This window comes from Podarcis erhardii (assembly GCF_964252035.2).
Source record: "Podarcis erhardii genome assembly, chromosome: 1".
In the NCBI taxonomy this organism is placed as follows: Eukaryota; Metazoa; Chordata; class Lepidosauria; order Squamata; family Lacertidae; genus Podarcis; species Podarcis erhardii.
Genome location: NC_138497.1, coordinates 88,493,351 through 88,505,794, shown reverse-complemented (window position 1 = coordinate 88,505,794; position 12,444 = coordinate 88,493,351). Strand labels below are relative to the sequence as shown.

At 42.1% G+C, this 12,444-nt stretch overlaps 1 protein-coding gene across 20 annotated transcripts in view; it reads right to left on the bottom strand.

Annotated features, from left to right (window-relative positions):
- Nucleotides 1-12,444, bottom strand: part of TNS1 (tensin 1) — a 335,674-nt gene that overhangs the window by 30,354 nt on the left and 292,876 nt on the right. For 12 of the 20 annotated variants that reach the window (XM_081852254.1, XM_081852269.1, XM_081852273.1 and 9 more), the window contains 3 exons: nt 12,155-12,293; nt 4,585-4,677; nt 1,490-1,525 (listed from right to left, as the gene is read on the bottom strand). In XM_081852254.1, coding sequence (XP_081708380.1) covers nt 1,490-1,525; nt 4,585-4,677; nt 12,155-12,293 — 268 coding nt within the window. The remainder of the gene's footprint in view (nt 1-1,489; nt 1,526-4,584; nt 4,678-12,154; nt 12,294-12,444) is intronic. The other 8 variants (XM_081852271.1, XM_081852257.1, XM_081852266.1 and 5 more) reach the window with 3 other exon arrangements.

Sequence of the window (12,444 nt, the reverse complement as noted above, 5' to 3'; positions counted from 1 at the left end):
GTCCTACCTTAGGGGCAAACGGCACACAAAGTTGAGTTGTAATACAGTGCTTGCATCCCTGTTTTAATTTCTTTCTACAAAATGGGGCTGTAGAAGACCCATATTAAAGAAGGGGGCCTTTCAGTTTAACCATTTCCAGTTTACTCATGACTTTTGGAAAGCTGGTGGGTAAAATTTTCAACATATAACTATCAGAGATCAAAGGGTTAAAAAACCACTCCCCCCCCCCACCTTACATGTGTTTTCTGCTGAGACTGCAGAATTTACAGCTTCATATAGTGCTTAAAATCTCAGGGACTCAGTTTCATGAACAGATTAGTTCTCACTTTGCAGCAATAGATTGTTGTTGCTAGTAGTTGCTGTTGCTACAAGTAGGGATTAGGCAGAAAGGAAACGAGATCATAATTTGCTTGTGATGCAACAAAATGCTGCCTAAAAAATGCTGCCTGCAAGGATGTGGCATACCTTCTCATACCTTCAAAAAGTTCTTTTGAGATTCAAACCCAATTCTGGGATATGGTGAGGTGCAAAATTTAACAAACAGACAAATGAAGAGCACTAAATATTATTCCAGCATCAACCGAGTCACTTCTGTATCAGAAGGAAAGAAGGAGAAAGGGAAGAAAGGAGAGTAGGAAAGAGATCCTCTGTGGCACTAAGTAATGTAGTATGTAAGTATGTAAGTATGTAAGCATGACTAGAAGAAGCAAAATGCCTTTGCAAAATTCAGGCTTTACCTTTGTGGCAAATGTATACCTCTGGTCCCGTGTCAACCTGAAAATGCCTAGTACCACCTGCCAGGTGATAGTAGCATGAGGAGCAACCATGTAATTGTGTCTATGCCTCAAGGTTCCTGTTTTCGTATGTCCACAGATTAGCCTGAGATTTGATTTATCTGGATTTTGTTCCCATGCTGGACAGATAACGTTTCTATCAGGCATCCAGCTGCAGTCCTATGCAGTTACTTGGAAAGATGTCCCCTTGAACTCAACAGGGATTACGTCTATGTATACTTGCATAGGAATCTCACACGATATTCAGAAATGATACTCAGAATCGTAATTCACCGAGATTGATGCAATCTCCAAAAATGCCACCTCTGCCACCAGTAAATGTCAAAATAATGACACTTATAAATAGTTTGGCAGAAGTGGCTCAGGAAATCTGCTTTTTTGCAAGAAATTCTAAAGGAGAAATGTCTTTGTATTAGCACACATGTATCAGGGAAGCTGGACCTATTGTTATTAGAAAAGTAAGCAACTCCTTGCTAATGTCTTTGCTCTCATTTATTTGCAGTTTCCATGTACAGCAGCTCTAGGGCAATCTGTGGTGCAGCAAAATTCTGCGAGGGAAATGTTTTGGTCTTCAACTCTTCTGACCACACACAAGCCCAGCAGCTTCCTTGTGGCCACTGGGACGAACAGTGGCCTGCTGGCATATTGTTGTTTGCCAAATAGTTCATATAAAATGAAAACAATTCCCTCCTTACCTTCATCAGATTCAACTACTGTCTCCCCATCTAGTTCTGAGGGGCAAGCATGGAAGAAATAAGTGTTTGGGAAGGAAAAGATGGACAATGGCAAGGTAATGAAAATGGAGAGAAGGAGGAGACATACAAAGAAAAGAGAGAGAGAGAGATTAGCAGGATTTCTTATGTTAAGCAACTGTAAACATCAGAAGAGGTTGTTTCTGGTCTAAATCATGACCAATGTGAACCACCATAAACACCACAAATCTACGTTTAAGGTTCCCGAATGCCTGAAAAACATTATTAGGAAATGGCCTTGTTAAAAAGGAACTCTGTACTGCTCTTCAACCAACTCAGAGACCTAGCGCTTAGCCTGAGAGTCAGTAGAAAATGAAAAGAAAGAGCCTATTTAGTCTCTAAGATGGCACATAGCTAGATTTTTACACTATACCCCCCTTCAGCCAGGTGTTCATATTCTGCAGATAAAAGCAATAAATGTTTAGAGACATTTGGGAAACCAACGGGCATAACCACACAAGATTTGGCTTTGAAAGAGGATTAGTCAAATTCATGTAGAAGGCTATCAAAGAGAAGGCAATCCAACCTTCCCAGTTGGAGGCAGTAACGCTTCCGAATACCAGTTGTTGGAAACCATGGGCAGGGAGAGTGCTCTTGTGCTCACGTTCTGCTCCCTGGTTTCCAAGCAGGCATCTGGTTGGCCATTGTGAGAACAGGATGCTGGACTAGATGAGCCATTGATTTGATCCAGCAGGCTATTATTAAGATCTTGCTAGAGCAAGAGACCCAGTTGCTTAAATCACAGAGAATACATACAAGGAGAGGTGGAAGTGAGATGACACCAAGTGTTATTCCACACATTCCAGTGAATTTTCCATCGCTTTCTTTATCACATACAGCCCAGTCTTTTGGAGAAGTGAGTATATTGTGCAAGACCTCCCAATTAACTATAATTGCACATCCTGAATTTATGGGCATGTGAGTGAATCCTGACTGGGGGGGGGGGGAGCAACAATATCACCTCATGGGGGAGAGTGCTTGTTTAAAAATGTTCCGATGCCAAGGATCTCTCTACACATGGAACATTTATGAGTCAAACGGAAGACTTCTAGCCTAGAGTCCCCACCTCCACCCCATGCAAGCTCTGAGATGCAACATTCACGAAAACTGTCCAATCTGCTCCAATGAATGCCTCCTCAAACTGGACATGTGCAAAGCCTGATAGCTTCTCATTATGCAATACACTGATCGTGGTCTCTAGTATTAACTACAAGCCTCTTACTCTGCAGTTGTTGTTCTTAAAAGGACTGATATGTTCAATAGCCTTCTATAGCATGAAGTACTGTCCAGAAAGTGGCTGTTTATACTGATGGATGGATAACCTTGAAAAAAATGCATTTCAGGCTTGCTTAGGACTCAGTTTCTACTTTTCCTAATCAGCTTCAGCTTGAGCCAGGTTAGCAAGTTCATGCTTGTGAAAAAATCTGTAGCAGGCAGCTCACATGCTTATGTAAACCTCTGCAAATATTGACTCTGCACCTGAATATTCGGTTTAGACTGTAAACTGTCATGATTGGGGCTCATTCCCTACCCTTCCGCTGTGGGAGTTTATCTCACATCTCCTAGTTTGCTTCTTGATTGCAATCACTATCATTCCTGTGACAGTTTGTCATAATATGTTTATTATTCTTACCCTTCAGGAATCCCAGTTCAGTTTACATGGCTGCCCCACCCGAGCAGGCAGCTCCGCTATTGAGCCACTGGCAAGTGTAAAACTTACTCAGTTTAAAAAATGTAGAAGCATTCTGGGGCCTAAACATTTTATGTTAAAGAGTGGGATGACATATATTCCACTGGAGAAATTTAAACTCAGCAGCATATTTCAAAATAAATTTTTAAAAATGTCCAGTAGCACCTTAGAGACCAACTAAGAGACCAACTCTAAGGTGCTACTGGACAATTTTTTTAATTTTATATTTTTTTATTTTGATTGCATCAGACCAACATGGCTACCTACCTGAATCCAGCATATTTCAGTTACTGCAACAAGCACTCAAGATCTGTGTAATTTAAAAGACTGTAACAACACTGAATATTATATGCAGAGTCACACTGAATAATCCTACAATTTATAATCTGCATGTAAGTGTAAATCCCAGATATGGAAATTTGAGAGATGCCATTCCTTTTAAAATTAAATATACGTGCCTCAAATCTGCAAGGAAGAGTTACATATGGAAGACTGCATTTGTGTCTTCATCTGTATCCCCAATGAAATACTTATTTGAGCCACAGTGAATGATCTGTTTGTGTCTTTTGAAGCATATGGGGATGTGGTTCCCTATCCAGACACCACTAGTTATTACATGCAATTAGTTGCAGATTATTTGAGTTGGATAAGGGCCATAGAAGATTCACACTTGATTGAATTTGTACAGAAAAACTGGAGCCAGACTTTCATACTCAGTGCAAACTGCAGAATGTGCCTCCAAAATTTGAGCCTTATGGTTGAAATCCAAATTCTGCGACATTTGGAATCCAAGATAGACAAAAAGAAGAAGTTCAAATCAGATTTGTACTTTTTTTCAAATCTGCCTCAGCTCTGTAAATAAGATTTATCTCTCCTTGTCATCCATAATTAAAAATGATGAATGAAAATGAACAGGAGGCTCATTACACAAGCAACTTAAGGCTGCACATTAAAAATACAAAATTGGCAAGAGCAGAACTGAGGAAAGGAAGCACTTTTCTAGAGCACAGAAAATGATGCTGGCTGATGGAAATCACCACCTTAAGGCAATATCAAGGTCAGGGCTTGGTAAGATTTGGAAAGTGATTGTGAGAACAGCAATGCCATTTGCTAAAACAACTGATGCAGTGTAACTGAAGGAATAAAATATATGCTTATACTCCAGAGATAAAATCTATTTTAAAGTCTGTGTGCAGTGGGTATCTTTAAAACTACTTAATACAAACTTCATGGGCCTTCTATCTTGGCAACAGGACAGTGGGCTGTACAAAAGACTTATCATAATATCCAATGATGCTGCTATTCTCCATAGCACCAGTCTCTCCATCACTATACTACTCTTACTTACCTCCTGTTTGCTGCAACAAGATCTCTGCTGGGTTGTGAGGTTTCAGGCCCAGTGCTGAAAGCGGAGTTTTAGCCAGTCCTGGTGGAGAGCGCGCTGTTGTCAAAAATACAGAGAGTGAAAGAAATGCATCAACAAAACAGAACATAAAAGGGTGGATTAAATGTAAAGGAGAAGAAATCCAGGCATTTCCAGGTTTGTTTTTAAATACCAGTTTATAGCTAAACAGGGTTGAAACTGAATCCTAGCTATATACATGTATGGCTGGAAATACTCAGGGTGATTGGTGTGCTGAAACCACAGGAATGCAGCTGCCAGTAGCAGCCCCCCACCCCCGTCTCAGACAGCTTCTCTGTTGAGAAGAGACAAAGATTGTCCTCTCTTCAGTAGTGTGTGATTTCTTAAGGCAAGTGGAGCAGTGGATCTATAAAATGGAAGGCTGAGGCACTTAGGGCTCCATCCAGGCTTGCACTTGTCCCATGCCTAGAAAAGCATGGGTCTGAGCATTTCCCCCCTTGTCTCACCACTTTCCCATAGAAAACCCATTCTTTAGTGAAAAATCAGAGGAAACGTCTGTCCAGAGAAAACCTGGTTGATGTTTGCTCTGATTCAGTGGCAAAGACTGGATTTCCTCAGGGGAAAGCTTGGCAAGCTCTTCCAACAATGTTAACTCTCAAAGGTTTGCATGTAGCTGAGAGGACTCTTCTACACTATCCCGAAACAGGACCACCTGCTAGAGCAGGCATAGGCAAACTCGGCCCTCCAGATGTTTTGGGACTACAACTCCCATCATCCCTAGCTAACAGGACCAGTGGTCAGGGATGATGGGAGTTGTAGTCCCAAAACATCTGGAGGACCGAGTTTGCCTGTGCCTGTGCTGGAGCTACAGCAACTCTACAGCCAACTCTAACACCTTGCTTTGTGTTTGCACCAAACTACTAAACTCAGCACAACGAGTCAAAGACATTTGTTATCTCTCAAGTTATTAATGTTCCCAGCATTGACTACAGCTAATAGGTGTGTGGCAAGCAAGGTTGGCTGAAGTTGTTTTAAGTAGCTTTTGTGGACAACTTACTTCACACTGATAATGTTTTCAGCAGGTCAGATCCATATTTCAAGAAAATCATGCCCCCAGCTTCTCCAGCTTAAATCTTGGCCTGACATTTAGCCTATTAAGTTTGCACCAGTAGCAAGGATATAACTACAGATGTGTATTCAGATGCTGTACTGAGCCTGTGATGAAGCAGCAACCAGTCATAGTCCCACTGGCAAGGAATTAGGTGCTTATGTTACATAGCAGGACTGGAGGACTGGTAACTGTCTCTGGAATGCATCTGGTAATTTCACAGGACCGTGATCTTTCTGCCTCTTTTCTTCTTTGTGGAACATCCCTTAGAAAATATCTACAGGGATGACATATCCACGTTTCCATCTCCTCTTTTCTTCAATAAATCATCACCATCCTTCCCATTTATGGCTTTTTGTGAGAGTATAGGGTTAGTGCAGAAACTGAAACATAGCAACTTCCCATTTTCTCTTTACAAGCCCAAGAGAACAACCCAATAGAGAGAACCTTGGTAGCAAATGACCGCAGCATCCCCATCCCATTACCAGGATGTTTGAAGAACAGCAATGAATGAATAGATAATGTATGTCATCTTATGTCAGAGTTTTTGCCACAAGGTAGAGATGGCATCTGCAAAGATCATGATCATGAGACAAGAAGGATTCGAAACATTGCATACGAATGGCATTGTATATCACAAATAACATACACCATATATGTAGATGCCTATATGTATAACTTGTATATCAACAAAGCATTTGAATGAAGGCATCCACATATATCTCATTTTATATCTACCCAATCAAAAAGGAGAACATCATTTAGGACAGCCATGCATATATACACTTAATATATATATGTATACAGCAAGCAGCAATGGATGTAAATGTATACGTGAGATGTGTTCCAAACAGCAAGTCTCACAAAAACTCCAGTGTGGGTTTTTCTCCTCTTTCAGTGTACTGCTATCATTGGGAGTGATATCATATTTCTCCAGCTCCAAACAATTCAGGCTTTCTAACTTGAAACTCAAGTTCTCTTGCACAGTGGGCGTACACAGACAAATGAAGTACTATATTGTCCATTAAGGAAAAATTCAACACATTCTCCATTACTTGCATTGCAATCCTCTGATTTACAGCTTCAGATGGGCACCCTTGCCAGGGACACAGCAAGAGGAGGGAGGGAGGGAGGCAGGAGCATTAAAGGAAAGCCAGTTACCAAGAGTATATATTTCATCATGGATTAGCTAGGCTGGCTAGGATTAATGGCTCAGTACCAATGAGTGACTGGGAAACAAGCAACTCCAAAAGCAGCTAGTCCATATCTGGAATATCATATAGCTCAGTGCTCAACCTGCGTCCTCAAGAGCCTGTACAGCAGGCTCTTGTGGGCTTTGCTGATAGCACCTCAAGTGCCTTGTTCAGCTTGCTAGCAAAGATGACAGGCATTGTTACCAAATCTGTTCACATAGTGGATCTGTAACTGTTCTGTAGGAGAAAGCTATAGAGTCACATGCTTGACTACAGTATAGAGATACCTTCGGCCCTCTTAGAATATGTAGAAGATAGAGTCTGTGGAAGGCTTTTGAAATGTCATTCTGGCTCAACAGAACCAGAATGAATGTGCAACTCACAGCATGTCTGTACATGTGAAACAAGAGTCAGTCACAATGAAGGCTGTAATCCCATGCACATTTATTTGGGAGTAAATCCTACTGAAATCACTATGAATTACTTCTGAGTGAATATGTATGGGATTGAGCTGTGTGCTCCCATGAAATCAATGGGGTGGCATTTAGTCATGGTTAAATTGTGTTAATTGCTCTTGTATTATGCAACTAAAAGTACAAAAATGTCCCTGGCAGTGGTCTCCCAAGACACTTCCTGCACTGACAGTGAGGTGCTTCCCAAGCAGATTATATTTAGCCAAGACAGCATTGTGAAGATTGGAAGTACTCTTCATCTAACCCTTGAAACAAGCACATTGAGGATGTGGCCTTTAAATATTAACATCAATGAATGAGGCTCAACTGAAACTTGGAGGATTCCATTTTACCTATTTTGGGGGACCTATATTAAGCTACTTCTTGCTGTTATTGTTCAGAATCTCATTCACCTTAGTTTTCCATAAACATATCTGTCACAATTCACTCTGCATTGGAAATAAGACTGGTGTGGATGTAGTTTTAAAGGTCCTGCTAAAAAATCGATGCATGATAACTGACAGTAGATATTAATAACTGGGGTGCTAATAAGTGGGAGTACCAGTTCTGTTCTAAAATAAGAGCCAACCTCTTCTGGAAGCAACAGTGATGCTTCCAGTTTGGAATCAGAATATTCTGAAAATTTTGGGTCTGCTACTATTGAGATTTTTGCTATTTCCCAGCTGCTCACTGGTCCATTGCTGTTGGTATGCACTTAGCCATGTTAGCACTGCCAGATGAAATATTGGCAGAACTGTTCAAAGCTAAATTAATTACATTTAAAAACCCACCACCAAGTTATCAAAGGGTTAGTCATTCAGAGGCATGCTTGACTAGAAAAGTAAGGAAGACAGAGCATGCAAGAGGAAGTTAAAGACCAGGTTTTCACCCATGGCCTCAGAAGCTGAGCTACCACAGAAATCTCAAGACATCTGTGGATTAAGGCCTGGGCATACAACAACAGTAACCATGGCATAAACAGACCAGATGTGCCAGGTTTAACAGCCTGGGCTCATTTTACACAATGATACTTCTAATATTTTGTTTGTGCTTCATAATTACAGTTGTACCTTGGAAGTCAAACAGAATCCATTCCAGAAGTCCGTTCGATTTCCAAAACATTCAGAAACCCAAGCGCGACTTCTGATTGGCTGCAGGAAACTCCTGCAGCCAATCAGAAGCCGTGTAAACCATGTTGGACATTTGGGTTCCAAAGAACATTTGCAAACCAGAACACTCACTTCCTGGTTTGCAGAGTCCGGGAGCCAAAACATCTGAGTACCAAGGTGTTTGGAATCCAAGGTACGATTGTACAAGCTACTATCACACTGCAGCTTGGTTGCGTGTGGCATTACCCCTTTGGAACTTCCCTGTCAGATGGGTGGAACACCTGTCAGTTGAGACCAAGTTAACTACTGACTCAGCTAAATGGTATACTGCACAGTGTCTCTGCATTGGCCTGGTGCAACTTTGAATGTGTTCTATCAAAGAGAAACAACAATATTAAATACAGTATTATCTAAATACATAAACTATTTGAATGTAACATAATGTCAGGTGTGAAGCAAGAAAGGATGTGGCTACAAAGGAAAAATCAGGAGCATTCAGTGAACTCCTGGTTCTTCCTTTGCAAGGGTTTTTTTGTTTTGTTTTGGTTTGGTTTTTTGCTGACAGCACAGATCAGCTGCAAACAGCTTTCGATTGGTTACAAATGGACGGCAAAGGGTCTCACTGTAACTCTGAAGACACACTCTCAGTCCCCATTAGCCTCTTCAAACTCTGACAGATCTAAACACACACATACCTACATTGAAACACACATAGATTTGCAGCTAGATTTACCTCTTCCACTGAAGAGCTACAGACCAAAGAGTACATGCACCTCTTTGGCCTTTGGTTCCCTTAGCTTTGGATTAAAAAGGCACATTTGCACCTATTAGTGCAATGGAATCCCTGCCGGTGTGGGCTTTTGCTATTGTCCTCAATTTCCATTTCTTTCTTAAAATGGTGAAGACTACATTAAAAAAGAAAAAGAAAAAAAGAGAAGCAAATCTACATGTTGTTCACTTTCATTTGAGAACTGAAGGAGTAACAGGGTGTGCAACGCAGCAAATGCCCTAAAGCTGTATCTTTGTAGAATGGAAACCACTCATTCCTCATTTGGTGTGGGTGGGTGCACATATGTACACACCTATGGAATAAGTTGTGGCCTCTGCAGCATATGCACTCTATGTATGAAATGTATACCCTGTCCTTCCTTACAAAACTGCCCAGAAGGGAGTGGGAGCTATCATTCGTTAAATTTGTATCTGAACTTTCTACCCAATCCAGGGTTGGGGACTTCTTTCAGTCCAGGGACTGCATTCCCTTGTAACTGCTTAGAGGGAAAGGGGCATATGCCAGGGGTGAGCCAAAGCTATATACACAAATACACACCCCATTCACAGTGATCTACATATGCATGTCCCATTCATACCCATCCGCTTATCCCCACACTATTCCCATTCACACACCTGCACCTCCATTCATACGCATACCCCTTCACGATTCACACGTATCCATACATCCGGGTCACATTTCCTTTTGGGATGCTGAGAAATGAGCTTCCTTTTTCTCAGCACAGAAATGCAGCAAGCTGCCAGTGGAAGCAGTGGGACTCTGCAGCCATTGCATCTCTTCCCTCATTGCTCCATTGTTCCTCATGATCAGCGTTTTTGGGAGGGGAGTGGGATAGGAGAGATTAGAGAAGACAAGGTTTGAACCTCGCTGCAACCTCCCACCTCCTTTGCTACCACTCAGCTGACTGGCAGAAACAGCTGAGCAATGGGAGAAATGTGGCTGCACAGGAGAGGTCAGCAGGGCAGATGGAGAGGCCAAGGGGCTGCATCCAGCCCATAGGTCCTGCTTTAAATGGCACACATCAGTTTTGAAAGATTTTGTGCACTGCAGTATCTGGTCCCAATTTACAACCATCAGTTTCTGTCAGCGCAAACAGAAGGCAGAATGAATTTGCTAAGGGCCTTGAATGCTGGGCGCTTGGGATGGAAGAACAGTGGACCTTTCCATGCGAAAGAGCTGACGCATCCCTCCATCTGTTCTGCATAAGCCCATGTCCTGTTGTGGAGGTATTTCAAGGGTGTCTTTAGGGCTTGGGTTAATTTTTATTTCCTCCCACCTGCAGAAAACAGCTGCCTCTCTCTCCCTCTCCCACAGAGAGAGGAAGCCATGTAAAAATTGCCTAAAGTAGGATCTGTGTGCCAAAAACCTAAACTTTAAATACTTCTCCTTTGGGACATTCCACAGCTCAGCTCAGGTGTTAGGCATAACCAGGGCTGTTTGCCTTTTCTAACCCATCAACTCTGGCAGATTTGCGGTATTGTTTTTCTGTCTAGAAAAGCAGTTAATAGTTCTGAAACTGACTGACACATGTGATAGGCAGGTTTATAGGTACAGTAAGTGATTCCGCTCCCCCTTAAAAAAAAATACTTTAAAAAAAATAATCCCTGGAACATTACACTGGTCAGAGTATCCCTGAATGATCAGACCAAAGGGATTTCTCCAGCTTATGCACCAGGGCTTGCAGATATGTTTTTAACTGTCAGGCAGGGAAATATAATTACTAATTTAAGTCCATGATCCTGCCAGATGCTTCACAGGATGGGGAATTCTTCATTCATAATAACAAGGACCTGAACTTATGTACCATCTAGAATTTATGAACTGGGAATCTTCACAGTGTGGTATAAAATTCCCTCAGCAGGGAAGCAAATTTGCCTATGTAAGTGTTTTCATAGAGGTTCATAAATCATGTCATTGTTATAAGTGCATTACATAACTCATATACATAACTACTAAGTGTTGCTGATGGATATGGGGAAACTACTGTCAGGACCATGTGACATTCTTGTTAATCCAACTTTGTGTATTTGTCCATGCTATGGAGAGCAAGGCGAATTTAACTTTTTCCCCTTGGCATCTAGGAAGGCAGATACTGTGTACCAAAAACATTGGATGGGTTTCTCTAAAATAGGCCTGCACAAAGGATGACCTACATAGCCAAATAAACCCACCAGGCATATGCTGTGGTTTAACAAGCCACACCCAACTCCAATCCTGCAATCGCTGGTTGACACCAAGAACAGAAGTATTATCAAGCCCCAAGTACGCTGCCCTACATGGCTAGAGGGCTTCACTAAGCTTAGCAGGCCGTAAGTTGTGCAGTTCTGCTATCTTAACTGCAGAACCTTTATACAATAATAACAGAGCCTTGTGGCATCTTCAAAATCAGCAAACAGTCTTCAAGGAGTTGCAAGGCTCTTTACTGTTTTTTGCTGTAACTAGCTAGCACAGCCAACACTTTGGAAATTTTGAACAATTGTGAACCTCCTTGTCTGGCGGACAATGAGAAGGAGAGTGTAGAAGACAGCCCAGGGCTCTGCTGCTATGGTTTATGCTGACATTCAGAAATTGTGGTTCCTCTTCACCACTTGCTGGTAGCTAATGACTCTAACCATAATCAATCCCCCCCAAGAGTTGCAAAACTTTGCTGTTGTGATAATTAGCATGGACGAATGCATACTTATTGGTGACACTGTGAGAAATTTACAGCAAGCAGAGATGAAAGGTGATGGGGGAAGAAGCCAAGACTGGCAGACAGATAGAAACAAGAAAGTGAAGGGGTGATTAAAATGGTGGTGGGTGTTGGGAAGCTGAGAACGGTTTGACCGACTGCCTCTTAAGTCTGGCTTTGCCCAAGCCACCCACCAATGCCCCCCTCTCCCATCCCCTGCCATGGAACTTACGTAGGTTACTGTAAGGGGTTTGTGGTGAGACAGGGAAGGCAGGGGTTGGGGGAGAGGTCTCACCACCACTGGAAGGTGGGCTGCTTGGAGAGGTCCCCTGCATCTCTTCAAAGGCCTCTTTGTAACTGTGGAGATGGGGCTGTAAAAGAGGGAAAGCAGAATCAGTTATCAAAATTCAGGACCTTCCTGACCTCTCCCCCACAAATTGGGGAAGGAGAAATGCCTGCCTTCTCTTTGCCAGATGCTCCCGCCTGGTCTGGTTGCAATTTTAAACTGCTTGCTCCTATGCT